The sequence below is a fragment of the Panthera leo genome, chromosome A3 (genome assembly GCF_018350215.1).
Source record: "Panthera leo isolate Ple1 chromosome A3, P.leo_Ple1_pat1.1, whole genome shotgun sequence".
In the NCBI taxonomy this organism is placed as follows: domain Eukaryota; kingdom Metazoa; phylum Chordata; class Mammalia; order Carnivora; family Felidae; genus Panthera; species Panthera leo.
The window spans coordinates 124,506,388-124,527,621 of record NC_056681.1 but is presented as its reverse complement, the minus strand read 5'-3'; the positions used below and the strand labels follow the sequence as shown (position 1 = coordinate 124,527,621).

Here is a 21,234-nt window from a genome sequence, read left to right as displayed (position 1 = left end):
GTGTAATAAAATTAGCATTTGTGGCATGATAGCAGGTCAACAATCTTTGTTGCTTGTTAAGCACACTGCTTATCACCATAAATTTTATCAGTTGGTCCCATCATCTCAATACTTTGGCCTACCAAAGTATTTTCAAACTTTGAAATGTAATACAATTATACTTTGAAACCTCACATAATTCAGGCCAAGTTTTATGATAAAGAACAACTCAGCATTAATTAAATGGAGTCAGTACATGCTTATTACAGGAAGAGAAACATAACTGCTTCATTATACTGTTTTCATTATATGCTTCATTCTGTCCAACTTCTCTCCAAGTACTTGTTACATATAGACAATTTTGCTTCTCTTTGCTCCTTTCATCAGGGGAGAGTTTTTTGGTGTTGTTATTCTGAAATTTCCTTCATGCTGAATAAACCAAATTAAGTCAGTTCATACTGTGGGTCTTTAGTCTCTAGTACTATTTTATGCAAAACAAAGGTCCTTAAGACATTATGGAAGATCACTAAAACTTTCCGAGATATAAATCCCAAACAGGCATAAGATTTTACAGTAGTAGAAAAGATATGTCTCTCTCTATATATATATGTATGTTTACACATGTATGTATATATGTATGTATACACATGTAGACATATGTGATAACTAGGTCTACAAGGTATAATGGTTGTTTTCAGACATTGTGGTAACTAACCTAAGTATTATAGCTGCAATAGTAGCGTGGCATATTTCTCTTTATTTATTGCCTCTACTAAACAGCCAAACTTGAGCAAATAACTGTGATGAAACAGTGCTAGAGTCTGGCCTGCAGCCACAAAATGAAAGGACATAAATTCATGAGAAAGAAGTGGAGAACACTTCTAGCTATATAAAACAGGTAAGCAATTACCCATTGTAATGCTTGCAATTTTTTCTTTTTAAATTAATGATAAAACAGACACATTATTAAGAAAGGATCATTCCCCACAGCCCCAGAGCTGTTTAAATGAAGGGCCCTGCTTGGAGACAATGTTTCAAATAAAACTATAACTATAAAATGGATGTTTTTGTATAAATTTATATCATTATAAATACAGCCAATTTTTCTCCACAATATAAAGAGTAATGCCAAATGCCATATTTCAGATGAGGCTAAAAGGGTAGATAAAAAAGGAAAAGCTATATAAAAAAATAAGGCTATTAGAAACAATTCAAATTATAAAAAATATCTTTAAGTGTCTTCTCATTTCTGAAAATAAAATACAGAAGACATTCAATACTTATTTAATTAAATACAGCTAGCAATAGAGCTAATTTTAGTATCACAATTGTTTAACATTCTTCTAATACAAGTTATGTCAACTCCCTAAATTCAACTTTGCCCCACTCCCATGCTTCCCCCACCTGCCCCCTGCCAAGGTTTCTTAATGAATTAGTAACCTTGAAACTGTGAGAAAAATTTCTTATTTGGAATTTTTTCATAGTATTATGTAACCATAACTTATAGACAGAGAGATAGATATAGGCAGGTAGGAAATAAGGCTGATTTCCATACATTTTATATGAAAATCAGCATCATTATTTCATAGTTGTATTTTTACACAAAATTGTATGTATACATAATACATATATGTATATATAATATAGATGTTATATACACATAATTTGTAACTTTGTGTAAATATACAACTATGAAATAATGGTGCTGATTTTTATATAAAATGTATGAAAGTCAACTTTATTGTATATCCAGTTACAGCTATGTATACATGCTACATGTATGTTACAGTTAGATACAATCTGTCATTTCTTCATCCCACTGAACTATGGCATAAGGGACAGAAGTTGTAGTTACTGATTTCCTGAGCCAGAACACAGTGCTTGCACACACTGCACACCCAGAACTGATATTCTGTGATTGGGCTTCCCGTGGCAACACATGTTGGCAATTTCCCTTCCCCTCTGTAAAAACAAGAGGAAAAACAATGAATTATACTTTAAAACTTCTAATTACTTAAACTACTTATCACAATTAAAAAATTAAGGAATGAAAAACATCTCAAGGCAACTTTCGATTAAAAACTTTTCTTACAATAAGAAAATAAAGCATTAATATACTCACAAGACTAAATAAAATAGGTTGTAATATTAAGGTAAGTTACTTCAAAATTTAGTGCTTAAATTATTATATCACACTACTACACTTATAGAAATCTCAGCTTCTAATAGGGTGTATAACATATACTAATGACAATTAGCCTACCCTTCAAGAAGGCTGTCCAATTCAGATTTTCTATTATCTTTTGGAGTATGTTTGGTGAAGATTTCCAAAGCGAGATCTTCATATTGCTGTTTCTGCTCTGAACTGAGGGTCTCTAAAGATTCAAGTTTAATAAAAGCTTTTGAACAAGTACCAAAAGCTCTACCGGCACACGCACAGAGTGCTAGCAGAGAGTAGATCTCGACGGCAGGGATGATGTCTTCATAGTCTCTCAGGTGAAGAGCTAGAGAAAAGAGGACAACTTAGATTTTGAAAAGAAATCATTAGTATGATCGTGCATGGAAAAGAGTCTATGTTAAGCTGCTTTAGTTTAACCTACATGAACTCTTACAAACTTAAAATAACAGTGGGAGATGGAAGCACTGGTAGAAGGAAGCAGGTTACATGAGTTCCCAGTTCTGTAACGCTAGCTAACAGCTCAGGTCCTACAAAACAACCACCATCAAATGATGTGCACGCTCTGCCATTCAGAAACACACACAAAGACAAAATAAAAATAAAAATTGGTATCAAAACCCACATCTTTTGTTTCATGTTAATATATTAAAAATTTCTGTGGCATTCCAGAAAAAAGTAAATTAATATTATACTGTTAGTCATAATACTCAAAATAACATCAGGTTTCTTTTTGATAAAAAAGCAAAGCAGTACGAAATCGTGTTTTTTCTTTGCATCTCTTTGAAGAGATTTTTTTGTCTTACTGAATGAAACAGAACTTTGAGAAAAGAGAAGTGACAATGTGCCTCTTAAGTTGTCAGTTCAGACATTTCGTTTGATAGCTGCCATATCTTATTTTTACTTTTTCTATACTAGAGATATAATCTTTATTTTTTTTTTAATTTCTTTTTTTAACATTTATTTTATTTTTGAGACAGAAAGACAGAGCATGAACGGGGGAGGGGCAGAGAGAGAGGGAGACACAGAATCGGAAACAGGCTCCGGGCTCTGAGCCATCAGCCCAGAGCCCGACGCGGGGCTCAAACTCACGGACCGCAAGATCATGACCTGAGCCGAAGTCGGCCGCTTAACCGACTGAGCCACCCAGGCGCCCCTATAATCTTTCTTTAAAATGTACTGTAGAATTAATAGATTGTATATTGGATTTCTTCACCCAGTAGATGAAAACTCTCAAGTTAAAATTCTAATTTATCTTTCAAGTTTAGAAACTGTGTATAAGTTATATGAAATAGAACTATCTTAAACCTAACTGCATAATTTATACCACATATTAATCAGTTAAAATTAAATAAAGGTCAGTTGTAAACACGTAAAAATAAAAATAATTCTTATGTATAATAACCAATTAGAAAAAAAACTGTTACAGTCCCCTTGCTAATACAAGGGATAACATGGATCTATGTTTACCAACATGGAAACATGACTGCAATATACAACGGAGGGCATAAAGCAAGCAAGCCCCTGAACAACATATATTGTATGATACTAGCTTAAGGAAAACTGTCCACAATTTTATAGGCATGGAGAAATGTCTAAAATGAAGTTCGCCCAAATGTTAGTAATCATTACTTCTGAGTTATAAGATTATTTTACAAGTTATTAGATTATTTTATTTTTTTCTGTTTTGACTGTAATCATTACAGAAGTGACATTATATTTTTTACAATGTCATTTTAACAAAAAAACAAGTTAAATACTATAGAAATCTATTAATATGGAAATATTTTACAACACATTATGTTTTTTAAAAAGGACATATGTTATACTCCTGATATTATAAAAAACACAAACTTTTACATATATTCAAAACTTTAACTTTTAATGAAAAGAATAGTGAATGCTATAGACATTCTTTTTGCTTATCTCAAACCTCTGACTTTAATGTGAACCATATGTATTTAAAAAAATCAAAAGAACTTCAAAACAAAGGAGAATGTGCAAAATAGACTATAGACAGCAAATCTCAAACATGAAAATAAACCCATGGATAAAAGTGTTACTGAAGTTAATATATGGGCAATCTGAAGGAGCTGGCTCTTCACATTCAATTTAAACACACTGTACCCGTTGGGTCAAAGGCCCACCTGTCTTCAATGCAGTGTCAACATATCCCTCATAGAGCTGCCTCTGGGCAAGTGTGAAGAAGTGGTAAGCCTCAGCCCCTCTCCAAGCATTATCTGTGAAACGACTAGTTGTAGACAGAACTTCCTCTTCCAGCAAACCAGCCAAAGCAGATGTGGCCTATGAGTCAAGCAGAGCCACGTTTTCTGTCAGTGCAACCATGAGTCACCCTAACGAAGACAACTTCTGAGACGGTTTATACATTAAACTAAGGAAAGTAGATTTGATCATTACAAAACTGTCATTACAGACTTCATTTCTCCATTAGAATTCGTATTTTGTTAAGCTGCTGTAATCAAAAATTTCTTTCCGCTTTATTAAACTATAATTGACCAATAAAACTGTAAATTATTTCAAGTGCACCTTGATGTGATCTGACAAACATACATGCTGTGAAACAATTCTCCCCATGGTGTGGTCAAATTTTTTAATAGAACTCATTATAAACTTTAAGTTAGTAAGAGATTCATTTACACATAAAGTAATATACATATTCTAGCAAGGTTTTTAAAACTCACTGGTTAGAAAGGGTTTACCAAGTAAAAAAAATTAAAGCAAAGTCTACAAATTAGTCTTGCAGGAAAAGTTTCCAATATTCTTCAGCAGAAATCTCTAAATTTGAGTACTAATTCCAAGTCAGTGACTCCTTTTCCTCATATCATTTAAGAAAATAAATGCAGACAAGCAAATTAAATGGCCTGTCCCTAAAGAGAAGTTTGATAGTCTTTTTTCCTTAAACACCTGAGATGACTTCATGTTCTGTAATGTTCTACCTTACCTCTGAGCTCTTTCCTTTCACTTTTCCTCTTTGGGCATTTCTCACTTGCTCATGGTACTGCTCAATAAGCAAAGCGGACAGTACGTACAGCTTCTTGACACGTAAAGGTTTGGTTCTTTTCTTTGCCTCTTCATCTGCAATCTTTAAACATTTAAAGAACTTGGGGAAGATATTTCTTAATCTTTATTTGTACACATACAATCATCTCTAAAATTTGATTCTTTAATAAAAAGAAAAAAACCAGTAGGATGGAACATAAATACCACCCATTTATGATAAATATTTTTAAGCCCATTTCCTTTTCCTTAGCTTATAAGTACTCAGTTCTTTCCTTGGCATTAGCCCTTGGAGTTACAACTCATAACAAATGCTCTTAAATAAGTAAGTCAAAATGAAGAAAGTTTTCGTGGAAGAGGTAGCATTTTCCATAAGGAGATTTTAAAAAACAGTGTTCCAAGTATACTGAGATAAGAGGACTTTAACATGGTACAGACTTCAGAAAGAAGGATTTATCTAAATGATTGAGGGGAATATTTCCTTTTTTATTAAATCAACGGGAAAAAAATAGAACAGAATATAAAATGTATACACATTAATACTGTATTAGTCCTTTTCCTTCCAAATGCATATTATGAAACAGTAATGTATTTAAAATGTGTACATTTATTTTTTTTAAGTTTTTTTATTCATTTTGAGAGAGAAGGAGAGAGAACTCGCGTGCACACATGCATATGTGAGGGAGGGGCAGAGAGAGAGAGCTAGGGAGACAGAATCCTAAGCAGGCTTTGCTCTGTCAGCGCAAGAGCTCCACGTGGGGCCTGAACTCACGAAACACAAGATCATGACCTGAACCAAAACCAAGAGTCAGACACTTAACTAAGCCACCCAGATGCCCCTTAAAATGTATACATTTAAAAGGACAAAATTCTATTATCAACAGGATTTAATTCCCATTAAGGGAATTTGTATTTTATGGTCCCTGAAAATTCTATAACTCTTTGTTAACTTCAGTATTAAGTAAATATTCAATTGTTTAGGGATCAGTAAGGTGCTAACACTAATGAATAGCTTTTTTAGTAAAAGGTAATAATACTAAGATAATGCATAGTTATAGCAGTAATAAAACAAGAGGGCTTTTGCTATAGCAAGTACTTGTTCTCCAAGAAAATGGAAAATGTGTTCTTCAGTACATAAGAAAACATTGGTAACTAGAACATAGCAAATACTCACCAAGATTATTGTATTACCTTAAACATCAGTTTAGCAGCATCATAAAAGTAATTGGCTTTCCGATAGAGTTCTATGGCATCAAGAGTCTTATTCTTTTCCAATAAATGAGATGCATACCTCGCTAACAGGGATCCAATTTCTTTCATACTGTGATTTTTAGCCAACTCAACAGCTTTGTTCCACTGAGGGGGAAAAATATGCCATTCAGCTACTGAAGCATTTATAGTCATACATGTCATAAAATTCACACAATAAAGATTTAAGTTTATAGTAATAAATAACACTATATTAAAATTAAAAACCAGTATATATATTTTTTAATACAGTAACTTTAATTAAGAGTCTCATGCTCTACCAACTGAGCCTGCCAGGCAGTTTACAGTAACTTTAATTAAAATCAGAGCAATTATAAGTTCTATAAGTCAAACATGTCAAAATGATTAAATGGCCCAAGACTGTGATTTGCTTAAGAAGGACATCAGAAAAGGAAAGCTTCAAAGTTTATAATTACAATATTATAATTCAATTTCGCACCAGCTAGAAGTGAGGAAAAGCTATACTTGCTTATAGTAGAACAAAATATGCCATTTCGGTTAAGAAAATGTCCTATCAGATTTAACATTTAAAAGTTATTTTTAAAAAGCAAATGGAGCTTTATAAAATACTTCAAGAAAACACTTAAAGGAATATACTGATATTCAACAATTTCCACAATTCTGCACTTTAATTTTAGTTAAATTCCAGCTCCCAAGAATATCAAATATATGTTTTCTCTAAAGAGACAGGAAAATAGATTGCCAAAATAAATACTGATAAGGTAACTCAATTCCTTCCTCTTGCAATGACCATTAACCAGTCCTTCTTTGGAAACAAAACCCTAATAAAATGCAGAAAATTATGAAATTACTTCCAGACAACAAGTTGCCTGACTAAAAAGCACAGGGTTTGTCCCCATATTGACTTAGTTACGAGTGGGTCACCCTTAACGGTAGCACTTCAAGAGGTAAATGCAAATTCCAGTATTTTCTAGGTCCTCAACAAAGTAAGAAAGCATCTAGCTCCTTTCACAAAATCCACCTCAACCCTACAGTGGCAACAGTCTAAAAGGATGACTAGGGACCTTAATTTTCAGTTCCTTACTTGGTTGAGATGTACACAGGTATCTACTGCTGCCTTTGGCTGATTACATTTCAAAAATGCGGTCACTGCTTGTTCACACATTCCAACCCTCACAAACATTTGTGCTATTTCCTGTGAGGACAGAACAATATTATCAGATCTCACAGACCAAGGAAATCACTTATAGTTTAATTTACAAAACTCCATAGGGACATACGAATATTAAATTTACTGGTGGTTACAGTAATTTTTCGTTGCAACATACACAGGGGCAGAGGCTACAAACCAGAAAGGAGGCTAAGGCATCACTGTCTACGAAACCGGGGCTTCACTGGCTCCGGCTGCAGATCTACTTTTTAACCAGGTCCGGAACATCCTGCACACTGCTCCTCTAGTAGCTAGGGCACAGAAATGTCAAGCTGGGAAACAAACCCCATACTAGTGTGTGAAAAAAACATTTAAGGCAACTGATGGTATAACAATGGTAATGTTAGAGGCTTAAGGAAAATCTCACACTCACAGAGCTCTCTAATACCTCTCTGAAGAAATGCCCCAGATAGGCCATTCATTAATTCAGGAAGCCAGATCCCAAACAGAGCTCCCTCCAAGGGTGGTGGGAAGGAAGGAGAACCACAACACAAACCCACCATACCCATCTGGCTCACTCTCCATTTTCAGAAAATCAATTTTTTTTTCCTTCTGGATATCTAATTGGCAAGAGTTTTCCTCTCCCTACCCTTACTTCTTTTTTTTTTTTTTAATTTTTTAAACATTTATTTATTTTTTGAGAGAGAGAGAAAGACAGAGCACAAGCAGGGGAGGGGTAGAGAGAGAGGGAGACATAGAATCGGAAGCAGGCTCCAGGCTCTGAGCTATCAGCACAGAGCCTGTGATCAGGTCATAATCTCACAGTTTGTGGGTTCAAGCCCCATGTCGGGCTCTGTGCTGACAGCTCAGAGCCTGAGGCCTGCTTCTGATTCTGTGTCTCCCCCTCTGTTTCTGCCCCTCCTCTGTTTGTGCTGTCTCTCTCTCTCTCTCTCAAAATAAATAAACATTAAAAAAAATAATAAAATATTTTGGGAAAATCATAAAAGTATGTTTTAGATCCAACCATCTTTTTAAAAGTAATGTTTAGGGGCACCTAGATGGCTCAGTGAGTGTCTAACTTTGGCTCAGGTTATGATCTCATAGTTCATGGGTTTGAGCCCAATATCAGGCTCTCTGCTCTCAGCACAGAGCCTGCTTTGGATCCTCTGTACCCCCCTCCTCTCTGCCCCTCCCCATTCACATTCTCTCTCTCTCTCTCTCTCTAAAATAAAACTAAGCATTTAATTAATTAATTAAAGTAATGTTTATATTTTTCTGGTTACAAAGTAATAGACTGTAATGGTAAATAAAAATTAGAAAGCACAAAAAATGTAAAGTTACTTACAATCTTACTACCCATAGGAAATCTCTCTCAATAGTCTGATGTCATTTCCTAACATCTGTGTCTTAGGAATCTATATGTATGTGTGAGTTGGTATATGTATTGTGTTCATACTATATATAGTTCCGTTCTCTGTATTTTTCAATTAAACATTATGTAAATTTTACCGTCTTATTAAAAACTCCTTCAAAAACTTGATTTAAAATTTGCAATACTAAAAAAAACATTTGCACTACTAAAAATTTTTAAGCATTTTAATTATTTAATTATTACTATAGCTATAATAACTTAATATTTACTCAGTAATAATACTATTCTGGATATCCTACAGCAATACTCTTTTCTGCATCATCAGACACACCGAACAGATGACATTAATGCAGGATACACTGTCCCGATATCCAAGGTTGTAACTAATTTCAGTTTCTTTCCTACTCAAGAAAACACAGGACTGAGAATAAAGTACATGAAAATGCCATTATAACAGGGATAATGGCTCTAATTCACAAGAGACAAAACTGAATTATCAGAATTCTATCATCTACTAATTAACAAACAAAAATTTTGTGGTAGAACTCACAACCGATAACATGTCCCGACCCTGCAGTTGAGAGATGCTAACTCTACAGGTACTATACAGCTCAATGACTTACATTTTACATAAAACAAATAAAATATAAACTCATTAACGTCATTCAAGAATTAAGAGGCTTAAAAAGGACATTCAAAACAAATTTCCAGAGAACTCTGTTTTTTCTTTTTTAACACTAAATACTTTGTTAACATAACCTAATAAAAGTCAAGCTATCTTTTTAAACCTTTATTACAGCAAATTTCAAACATACATACACACACACTAATCCCCAGACCCAGCTCAGATAATTTTGAAGCAAACCTCTGACAAGAGATTTTAACTGTAAATATTTCATGTGTCAGCTAACTTTTAAAAGCAATTTTATAAAACTGACAATACTATAGGAGATTGTGAACATGTTAAAGTAGTGGGAATATGACTAATTTTCCCTCTATTTTCAAGCAGTCTGTAATATTGATATATTGTTTTAACAATTAAAAGTATCATTCCACATTTAAGAAACTATGAGATTATAGATTTTAAATTTTCTTTCTGACAGAAGATATTTCCTGACTATAACACAAAACCTAATAAAAATAACCTAACAAATCTAAAAACTAAAATTTTTAATACCCACTGGAAGCAACTTGTGGTTTTCTGGAAGTGAACTGGCAAGATTCTCCAATCCCTCATAATCTTCCAACATATAATAGCATTCAGCTAAGCGTTCCTGGTTCCGGCCTTGTACATAATATTGTACAGCATTCAACCTATGGGGGAAAAAAAAAGAACAATTTCTAAAACTAATGTGAATCTCCTGATAAATAAACACTCTCATTAAAAATGCTCATTAGAATTACTAGTATTACTCTAGTTACCATCTTCAGTTACAGCATGTCTTTGAAGTGTATAAACTGGGGGGATAAAATCTAAAGACTCTGAAGCACATTTTAGTTGCAACATTCTTTGGCTATAAAAAAAAATGTTGTAACTGGATATACAGTTGTGCTTCCAAACACGGACATAAATAAGTGTATTGATCAAATGAAAACCTAAGAATAAAAGCCAATGACTTCTGAAAATAATCTACAAGAAAACATAAAATACATTTCCTTTTTTCAGAAATAAATCATATGTCTTTGAAATGCACACTGTGGTCTTAAACAGTAGAAACCTGCCTGAAACTAAGCACACGTTTGTGAGTTTGGAAACTCTGAAGTTTTATAACACTTATCAAGGATCTCTTGCTCCCCATTGTGAATTTAAATCTGCTTGAATTTAAGAATCCAGGGGGACGGCCTTCAATGTCCCCAGCTTTGTGCCAATGGGAAGTACTCAGGCAGCATATCAAGTGCTACATGAACAGATGAAGAGGTTCACATAGGTCGCCTACCACTTTTGCCGATCAGCGAAGTAGTCTCCGATGGCATTGTGGGCTTGTTCAAGGAGACTGTCATCTGCATCACCAGATCCAGTTTTCAAGAGCTGGAGTACTCTAAACCAATCTCCCAATTTCAGCCGGAGGCCAATAGCAAGATCTCTGTAAACAATAGCATACATTCATTCACCTGACAAATACTTGTGAAGTGCCTACCCCATGCTAGGGTCAATTCCGGGGTACTGAGAATACCCAGCAGTGAACAGACGGACAAGTTACCTCCCCAAACATTTTAGAAATTTGACCAGGAAAGAGGCAATGGGGAGAACTTGAAATCAGGAAAAGGAAATAACTTCCTGCCTTTTATTTTCCTAGCCTTCCAATTTTCCTAGCAAAATAATGATTTAAATAATAATAACTTCTTTTCATCAATTATTGAGACATGATCAGGCTTATTTAAAAATCATACATATACTGGGGCACCTGGGTGGCTCAGTCGGTTAGGCGCCCGACTTCAGCTCAGGTCACGATCTTGTGGTCGCGAGTTCGAGCCCCGTGTCAGGCTCTGTGCTGACCGCTCAGAGCCTGGAGCCTGTTTCAGATTCTGTGTCTCCCTCTCTCTGGCCCTCCCCCCGTTCATGCTCTGTTTCTCTCTGTCTGAAAAATAAATAAACATTAAAAAAAAAAAACCCATACATATAAACACATATTTGGTTTTATCTTTCTTTTCAGGGCTTAAGCAGTATTAGGGATCTCCTTGAAGTACAAATAATATTAACAAAATTTAGACATAATGTTTATAGCTGAAATACATACATTATTTTATGCAAATCTAAAATGAACATAAAGAATAAAACTCAATCCCTATATACTGTTCATTTTTATTTCATGGTCCTTGACGACAAAAAATTAAATACAGGTCTAAATCAAAAAAGAAAACCCAAACGTTGAGCTGCATAATAAATGATAAAAGCCCCCAGTCTCTGCAGTCTTATGTTTTTTTTTCTACCAAATAGAAAACCTCCCACGGCCAGCCATTAATATATGTAAAAAAAAAAAAAAAAAAGAAAAAAAGAAAAAGGAAACTGCCTCCAAACTTCAATACATAAATTAATGTAAGGGCCACGTGGAATATCCAGGTTGTAACTAAACTGAGATTATTTTCTGAAAGAAGTGGTATGACACATTTAGTCTACTGTACATTCCTCATTTGTACAGAAGAAAAGCATGAATGCCAGAAGTACTCCAGAATGCCTGTACCTTCATTACTCACCTTCTGTCCATATCAAGATACATTCTTTCTGCCTCTTCAAACCTGCTGAAGTAGGCAGCAACTTCAGCCTGCTTCATGGACTCACTCTGTAGATTGCCCAGGCACTTCACGAACTTAATGCCTTGGTAATCTTTGCAGCGCACAAACGCTTGCTCTGCCGTGTGCAGATCGAGTTTCTGAAGAGCTGCTTCAGCCAGTAGGCGCCTTTATTAAAACAAGAAACAGAAAAGCTTATTGCCATTACTGATAAACAAGTCTTGAACCCGAATTTAATTATTATACCTGTTGTTTCTAGTTAAACATGGTGGGAAGTGATTACTTTAACATATTTATGTATTTTTTACTTAATATTATGCTTATTTTGAGTACTTCCAAATCTGAATTTAATTTCTGTATTTTAAAAAGAAGAGCAAAGGGGCGCCTGGGTGGCTCAGTCACTTAAGCATCACTTCGGCTCAGGTCATGATCTCACGGTTCATGGATTCCATCCCTGCGTTGGGCTCTGTGCTCACAGCTCAGAGCCTGGGGCATGCTTCGGATTCTGTGTCTCCCTCTCTTTCTGCCTCTTCCCCACTCACTCTCTGTTTCTCTCTCAAAAAATAAATAAAAAACAATAATTTTTTTTTTTTAAATAAAAAGAACAAGAATGCAAGTCTACCCCCATGAAGGCTACCATGAGAGTGGGAGACAATAGAGCTGAGACTTTAAATGCATACACCAGACATTTTGGGAGGATTTTTTATTTTTAAATACCAAAGTCGGGGGTGTGGATTGTCCTCGATGAATTGAGATGCATCTTCAATTCCAACCTTCTCAATCAATGCTCGACTATCTCGCAAGGACCGGATCTCAAAGTTAATTATATAATCCTTGTTTGGGTGTTCTGGATTCTAAAAGTAAAGATGAAAAGAAATGCAAATACCTGCCGTTAGAGTATGTGTTTCTTTTTTACAGTAAAACACATGCACACACACAAACAACTGTATCATGTTGTAAACCAAAATGGGAAGAAAAGATATTCCAATGTGTGGGTCTTTGAGTTATCTGGAAAACAGCCACAATCCACAGGTGAAGTTCCTCCTGAGGTTACTAGGCTGCCCACAGGGAAAAGAGGACAGTGGAAGAAGGGTTGTCTTACAATCATACAGCCTTGTTTCCCTCAGCTTAACTCTCATGTTCCCAGGAGCTACTATTCTCTTCTCGCCCAAAGTGCTGAGAAAAGACATGTGCAGGGGCCTCTACCAGCTCACTCCTTAATCTACTCTCTCCTTGCCGGGGGGAAATGAGACAGTTGTCCCCTGTGCTGTTGGGCAGCAGACAAGCAAATAAAAGGAAGAGCTAGTTTTCATTATCTCTTTCCTTTTGTTAATTTAGCTAGATGACCCCTCTAAAATTTTTTTTTCTGAAGGCCAGTCTTGCAGGAAATAGCTAGCTAATGGCCAAGAAAAGAAAACAGTTATAATGAACTCACCAATATCCTACATATTCCAAGTAAAGAAAAAGTGAAGCCCAGGAGAAAATTAGAGCCCCCCGCCCCCACATACAGAAAACAGCAATGGCTCCCAGAACTAAGCTGCATCTGGCCCTCCCCACCTGCAACTAAACCACTGTACTTAGAAACTGAGTTCTCCCAGAAATCCCTGGCACAAAGTAGAAAGTAGTATGGAAAATGCATGAGGTTTGGATTCAAACAGATCTAAGCTTAGATCCTAATTCCTCAGCCTACTGGCTATGTAACAACTCTTTCTAAAACCTGCTGTACCCCCGTCCTGTGCCCACCCAGGAAGCCAAGGCCATCTCCCCAAATATAAACCCAATCACATCACTCTCCTGCTTTACTCCCCCAGTGACTCCAGGAGGCAGTCCAAACTCCACAGAAGGCACACAAGGCCTCGTATGACTGGGGCCAACCTCCCCCACGACTGTTCCCCTTCAGTTCCGCCAGTGCTACCAATTACATACACCAGCTTTGAAGCCAGACGGCTTGGAGTGAAATCATTCACGTCTCTGCCTACTGCCAACTGGGTGTCACTGGCAAATGAGTTTCTCTCTCCAAGCCTCAGATTCTTCATCTGAACAAATGAAGATAATAATCAGACTGACTTCCTAGAATTGTGAGGATTAAATGAGATAACACGTATCAAACATTTAGCACAATGCCAGCCTTGTACTACTCACGTGGTTCACAGTCTCAGAACTGTACCAGCGCTCTCTCCCCACAGACCTCTGACAGACGCACCTGCCCACTGAACTGCGCCAGCCCCGCCCCTTTGCTGGTTGCTGAATTTCTTGTCTACCTCCCCAACCCCTCTACTTGAGGCCAGGAACTTGCCTTACTGACTGCCAATAAACATCTGCTGAGTCAGTGAACAGACAGACTTTTGGTAAATCATTTTACTCACGAAGAGCTTTCTCCACTAAAAATGAGGTCTGTGTATTATCTACCGGGCACAGTTGTAATGACAAATGAAGAGTGACATGCAATGACAAATGACAATTGAACACCTCCTATGAAGGCACTTTAGTGAATGTAAATTTAGTAAATTCCCTTCCTTTTCCTTTCGTATTCCTTCAGCTCTAGTGCTCCAATAAATTTCTCATGGGGGAAAAAAAAAAACAGGCTCACAAACAAAGGGCTTTAAAGGGCTACAATTTACATATCAAACCAAAACATGAAACCGTGCTACAAATTGCAACTAACTTCAGAAATGTAAAACTCTATTAACCCAATTCCAAAAAATATATGAAGTATACAGAAAAAAGTAAATGCTTTGTATAAAATGAAAGTAAAAATGTTTGTAATATATTCTTAGAGAAAGAAATTCTCAAAAGATAGTCAATGAAGGCCAAAGTAGGGGTTCAAAAAGATAGCTGGAATCAGAACTGGATTATTTTATAAAGCCTGAAAAAAAAATAGGAGGATAGTGGCCCTGCAAACAAAAAGTTACCTGTCTTAGAGCTCAAAAGAACAAAGTAAATTGTCAAATATTTCTTCTCTTTGTTATTAACATAAAAACAATGACAACCACAACTAGCCACCATTTTTTGAGCTCTTGATCCAAACACTGTGGTAAGTGCTTTTCACAGATTACTTTATACAATAACAATCCTGTGAGATAGGAGCCATTATTATCCACATTTTATAGAGGAAAAAATTGAAAAAAATAATTGAGGCTTATAAACAAGAAAGGAAAATGAAGTTCAAAAAAGATGAAGGAACCTGTCTAAAAGCGGTACAAGTGACCAAGGAGGGTCAATCCACATTCCTAACAGGAACACCACACTGCCTGGGCATAAAATAAAACAAATCCCAGTCAAGCCAGCAACAAAAATACAATTGTTTTTTAAGAATTACCTTCAATATCTCATCCAAAAGAACAGATTTAATTTCTAAATCCTCAAAGATACAAATATATCCAGAAGTCTGAATGGGCTCCTTTAAAGATAAAGACAAATGTTATGCTTAATTGTACAAAATTTTCCTTCCTTTAACATATGACTTTGTATTTTCTTTTCAACATTTTCAAATCAACAGAAAATTAGACAGAATGTCATTAACATCCATATGTCCATCACCTAAATATTATTAACATTTTGCTAAATATGCTTCAGTCGATTTTTTGGATGAAGTATTTTAAAGTAAATCAAGTAAAATGTATAGACATCATGACATTTCACCCCTAAATATTTCAGTACGTATCTCTAAAAGATAAGGATGTTCTTTAAATGGCCTCATTACTATTATTACACCTCATATAATTAATATTAATTCCCTAATAGCATCTAACATCAGTCCAATTTTTCTCAATCCAAAAATGCCTTATACCACTTGATAATTCTTACTCATGCAATGCAACATTAAATTTAATTCTTAATAAAACCAACAAACACTATAGTCGTATGTAAGTACATATATCAAAGAAATCTTACCCCATACTGCAAAGTCCATCCTCTATAAAATTAGCCAGAGAGCATTCCTGATAGATTTTCTACATAAGATTTAATTTGCCAAGATGTAAATACACAAGTCTGTTACAGGTCTGTCTCTTTTCTTAGTATTATGCAAGCTTATAGAAATAAAGTGTAGCAAATGCATATTATAATGTAAAGTAGCTGCCCTAAATCTCTAGTAGAAAAAGGAGATATAAATATTATATAAATAACAAGAAATAAACTCTCACTATACTTACTACCTCCAAGAGCACTATGAAAAGGATAAGATAATGTCTGGTAATGGAAATAATACCCGAATGTAATTTTTAATGTTTATTTGTTTTTTGAGAGAGAGAAAGACCAAGCTGAGTCAGGGAGGGGCAGAGAGAGAGGGAGACACAGAATCCGAAACAGGCTCCAGGCTCTGAGCTGTCAGCACAGAGCCCGACACGGGACTCCAGCCCATGAACCGCAAGATCATGACATAAGCCAAAGTCGAACGTTCAACTGACTGAGCCACCCAGGCACCCCTGGAATGTGTTTTTAATATGTGTGTGTGTGTGTGTGTGTGTGTGTGTGTGTGTGTGTGTGTGTGTGTGTATCATGAAATAGAAAGTAAACAAAATTCAAAGGAAATAATGTATCAAATTTATAACTCTGATACTTAGTTCTTCATGTGATAGAAACTACAGGAAGATACTTAAAAACATGGAAATTAGAGGTAAAAATTGAATCAGATTTTTAAAAATTGAATCATATTTAGTTTTAGTATGTCAAAGTTTAAGAATGGGGCTCTGTGTGCACATTATATGCATTTGAGTCTTAAAGTGACATTTTCTCTTAAAAAGTAAAAATTGTTGGGGCACCTGGGTGGTTCAGTCGGTTAAGCATCCAACTTTAGCTCAGGTCATGATCTCACCATTCATGAGTACAAGCACTACGTCCAGCTCTGTGCTGACAGCTCAGCCTGGACCCTGCTTCAGATTCTGTGTCTCCCTCTCTCTCTGCTGCCTCCCCTGTTCACGCTCTGTCTCTGTCTCTCAAAGATAAGTAAACATAAAAGAAATTTTTTTAAGTAAAAATTGTTGATTATACGAGAAAATTTTACCAAATTTCTTTATTTCCTCAAAAAAAGTTGTATTATGTAAAGGCAAGTATGAGCAATGATCACACAGAAAGAATCAAGGATAAAATTTAATTCAAGAATTAAGTATATAATAACATACTTCTTATAAATTATAGAGGCCTTTCATATATTTTAATTATTTGGATACAATATGTATCCAAATATACCTGTATAAAAATGTTTATCATTAGAAAATTGCTTTATTTTTGACTAGACAAAAAACAAAGCAAGGTAGCCAAAAAATAAAGTCATAAAAGATGATGTGTGGATAAAAAGTTATACCAAAAATAAAGAGAAAGGGAGAAAATAAAGATTGGAAGGAAGGTTAAAAACTAAGAGTTTCCAAAATAATCTATGATTATTGGCACACAAGTAAATATGCAAATATATTTATATTATTCGGATTTTAAAAAGTCAACTTCTACTTGAATTATCTCATCTAATTCTCATTATTTTCCAAAACTCACTAGATATCCATCCATATTTCCATTGAATATGAAGTTTTAGACCAGTGGTCAACAAAAGCAGGATACACTCTCCTACTCAGTACATAAGAAATTTATTTTTATTAAGAAACTATTTTAAACTTCACTAATCTATACTGTATTAAGTACTCTTACCCAGTACATACATCAGAAGGTCTCAGAACATGTACAGTATAACAGGTATCTTGAGCGCTTATCCATTTAATTGCAGCATATTGTGACATACCGAAGTTTGTATATACCTAGTTAAGCGGATTCGGGGATTACAGTCTCTAATTTTGAGCTAACTCTCATAAATTGGACAAGCGGTTTAAAAATCTCCCTGGAAAGAATACGTGAATGAAGTGGAATATTGGAACGCAAGCACAAGCAAACAAGACGAGGCGGAACAGTCACCCCCTTTACTCCTGGCACAAACTCTGGGGTTAGCCACATTAGAAAGTGAAAACAATCACATTCGAATCAGATCTGACAGAAAGTCAGCTAAACAACTGAAAATTATCAAGAAGACGATTTGAAACACAAGACTTTACGAAGTTAATAATTCAAGTGTGCACGATGCTCAGACACTAGCTAATGGCAGTGAGAACTACAGCACCCTGACATTTCAAAATAAAGTTCACTTCAGCCTCTTAAATGTATTTTTTTCCTCATTCTTTCAGAATTTCTATTTTAGGGACATGATTCGTAAAGTACTTGTATTAATAATGGTAAGTCACGTATATCATTTCTAAATGAATAATTATGCATAGATGAAGATACGGATTCAAAAATTTGGAAACTTCTTGTTTGGTAAAGAAGTGTATAAAAATGAGCTGAGTGATAAAAATATGAGATATGAAAGGAATATGAATATGAAGTAGTACCAATGGAAGGGAAGATCCAAGAAAAAGACTAGAAAAGCTGAATTGGTACCTTTAGGGGGTCACTGGAGATAAAAATGACCAAGCAGGGAATATCAACATTAAATACTCATTTCCAAATTCTCAGAAAGTGTGCTTTATCAGTGAACTACAACTTCACACACAAATGGCACCCGTTTTTCATCTATAATCTGAAGAAAGGTTTACAACTTAAAGGAAGGTATGAATCTAGAATTCCTAACACTCAAATGGACAAAAATGGATTCAGTATTAACTGTCAAATAACAGCTTATCTCCTGAATAGTAAAAGAATACTATGCCCTAAAGGAGCTCCAGTAAATCCTGTTTTAAAGAGTACGTCCTTACATAATCAGTCAATGAGCAGCCAAAGAAATGAACAGTAGAGTAACTAACCAATAACTAACCAAGCAGGGACAACAGCCAGCCAGTGTCCTCATGAATGAACAGAACAGCACAGCATGACTTATAAAGAAATCCAGTCAGTGGTGAGGTTGAAAGAAATCCATTTAGCTTTAAATCCAATAGAAATTGAACTACTTGCCAAGCCTGAAAATGACTCTAAAAAAGGAGGGGAGGGGAAGGCTATTCTGTTAAAACTACTTAAGAAGCACTTTGCACCAAGCCAAGACGTCCCCTGGTGCTAGACTGAGCGTGTGTGCTACACACACATTACAAACAGCCAGGAACAACACTCGCCCAGGCATATGATTTCTGACTTAGTACGCATGGGGACACGGATGGAAAAAGGGCCCTAACATTCAAAAAGTATTCTCCCATCCTCAAGGTTAGCCTGTGGTTACCTGTCAAATTTTTACACTTACTTTGTGGCAAGTGTCAAATTTCCCTTGGAGCCTTGAAAGAAGCCCCTGCTTACAAGTTAAATGCAGCAGCCCTGAATGCCTTTCCTTTAAACCCTACTCAGGGGCTAAAAACTACAAAGATCCTTAAAATTCCTGACAAAGCCTTTGAGAACAATTCACATGAGGTCATTTCCCAGCCCAAAGATCCTGAGTAGCACTAAAATGGGGAAATGTGAAAATAATTTAAGATATTAAAGGGACAGTTTAATAGTTCACCACTAAATAAATCACTCTAGAAGATTTTTGGCAGCTCAGTGGTCCAAGCATGCAATTTCTTTCCAAAAAGGAAACCGCAAACCCATACATCAATTAATGATATCTATCAACTTATTTATTATTATTTACATTTGTTGGGTGCAACAACCATACAGAAAATTCCCAACTGGAAATCATTAATTATTCAAAAATTACATAAAAATTTATCTCAATGATGCTTTGATTAGGCTACCACTCAAATTACATTGAATTTCCTAAACACAAATGCTAACAGTTTGTCCAGAGCAGACTGACAGGGAAGTTCCAAACTTAAAAATTAGCTGATGTGGGGCACCCCAGTGGCTCAGTCGGCTGAGTGTCCGACTCTTGACTTCAGCTCAAGTCATGATCTCACAGTTTGTAGGTTCGAGCCCTGTATCGGGATCTGCGCTGGCAGTGTGGAGCCTGCTTGGGATTCTCTCTCTGCCCCTCCCCTGCTCTCTCTGTCAAAATAAATAAACTTAAAAAAAAAACAATTAGCTGATGTGAGCCGCAAGTAGAAAATCAAAATATAACTTTAAAATTAGTGAGCAAGTGGCTTCCTGATACTCCAGAGAGGGCAGATTAATCAGTCCACACTTGCATATTCATAAAATCATCAGAGTGAGAAAGACCAGGATTAGTGGCTGATAGAGGTCATGTGAACATAAATAAGGAAGCACAGATTAAGGTGGACAGGGAGGCAAAGGAGAATAAAAGCCTACACTTTTTTGGTTAGGTTGTTTTAAGCAATTTTGGTAAATATTACTACTGATTTTCTTTTTTTCTTAACTTTGACAAGGAAAAAATAAAGACTATGTATTAGAGACCATGGTTCCGTCTTTTAAAAAGTACAGATAAATGCTTAGGAAGTGCCTTTCAGAGAAAGCAGAGACTTTTTAAAGGATGAGTATTATTCCCACTTATGACCAAATATTTTACAAATCCACAGATATGTTTCTATTTATTTTCAGAAATTTATGCCTCCAACACCAACAAACCTCTTAAGGAAACAAAAGGGAAATAGCCAGGTTTTCACATCTGGCTCATTATTTATGTGCTGCTAATGCTCATTTCTTGTGTTTACCTCAGGATCCAAGTTTCTGAAAACATACATTCTTGTCTTCTCCATCATCGCAAACAAATCTGGATTATCCTTGGCCCACTTCATATCCCAGACATCTTTACGCTCCAATTTTAACAACTCGCCAATGACCTGCTGTCCTGTGCTGTCTGTTACCCGAGCGTCCAAGTCGAAGAAAGTTAGAACTCCTGAGATATCTATGATAGCAAGACGACTACAAATATTGAAATTGGAGAAAGGAAACAAGATGGTAAAATGACCATCAGCAATCACGAATATAATTACCTATTACCCTTCTTGTGCAAAATCAGTTCATCCAAATCTGGGAAGAAGGCAGAAATGACTTTAAGGGGCACCTGGGTGGCTCAGTCAGTTAAGCGTCCGACTTCGGCTCAGGTCATGATCTCATGGTTCGTGAGTCCCACATCGGGCTCTGTGCTGACAGCTCAGAGCCTGGAGCCTGCTTCAAATTCTGTGTCTCCCTCTCTCTCTGACCCTCCCCTGCTCA

The 21,234-nt window shown here is 35.8% G+C and overlaps 1 protein-coding gene across 2 annotated transcripts in view; it reads right to left on the bottom strand.

Moving 5' to 3' along the window:
• Positions 1-1,219: 1,219 nt before the first annotated feature.
• Positions 1,220-21,234, bottom strand: part of WDR35 (WD repeat domain 35) — a 59,126-nt gene continuing 39,111 nt past the window's right edge. The window contains exons 16-27 of one of the 2 annotated variants that reach the window (XM_042933610.1): positions 20,730-20,940; positions 15,476-15,556; positions 12,874-13,010; positions 12,121-12,324; positions 10,863-11,009; positions 10,107-10,239; positions 7,488-7,598; positions 6,365-6,529; positions 5,118-5,258; positions 4,303-4,459; positions 2,243-2,483; positions 1,220-1,941 (exon numbers count right to left, since the gene is read on the bottom strand). In XM_042933610.1, coding sequence (XP_042789544.1) covers positions 1,791-1,941; positions 2,243-2,483; positions 4,303-4,459; positions 5,118-5,258; positions 6,365-6,529; positions 7,488-7,598; positions 10,107-10,239; positions 10,863-11,009; positions 12,121-12,324; positions 12,874-13,010; positions 15,476-15,556; positions 20,730-20,940 — 1,879 coding nt within the window. In that variant the 3' untranslated portion in view covers positions 1,220-1,790. The remainder of the gene's footprint in view (positions 1,942-2,242; positions 2,484-4,302; positions 4,460-5,117; positions 5,259-6,364; positions 6,530-7,487; positions 7,599-10,106; positions 10,240-10,862; positions 11,010-12,120; positions 12,325-12,873; positions 13,011-15,475; positions 15,557-20,729; positions 20,941-21,234) is intronic. The other variant, XM_042933611.1, reaches the window with a different exon arrangement.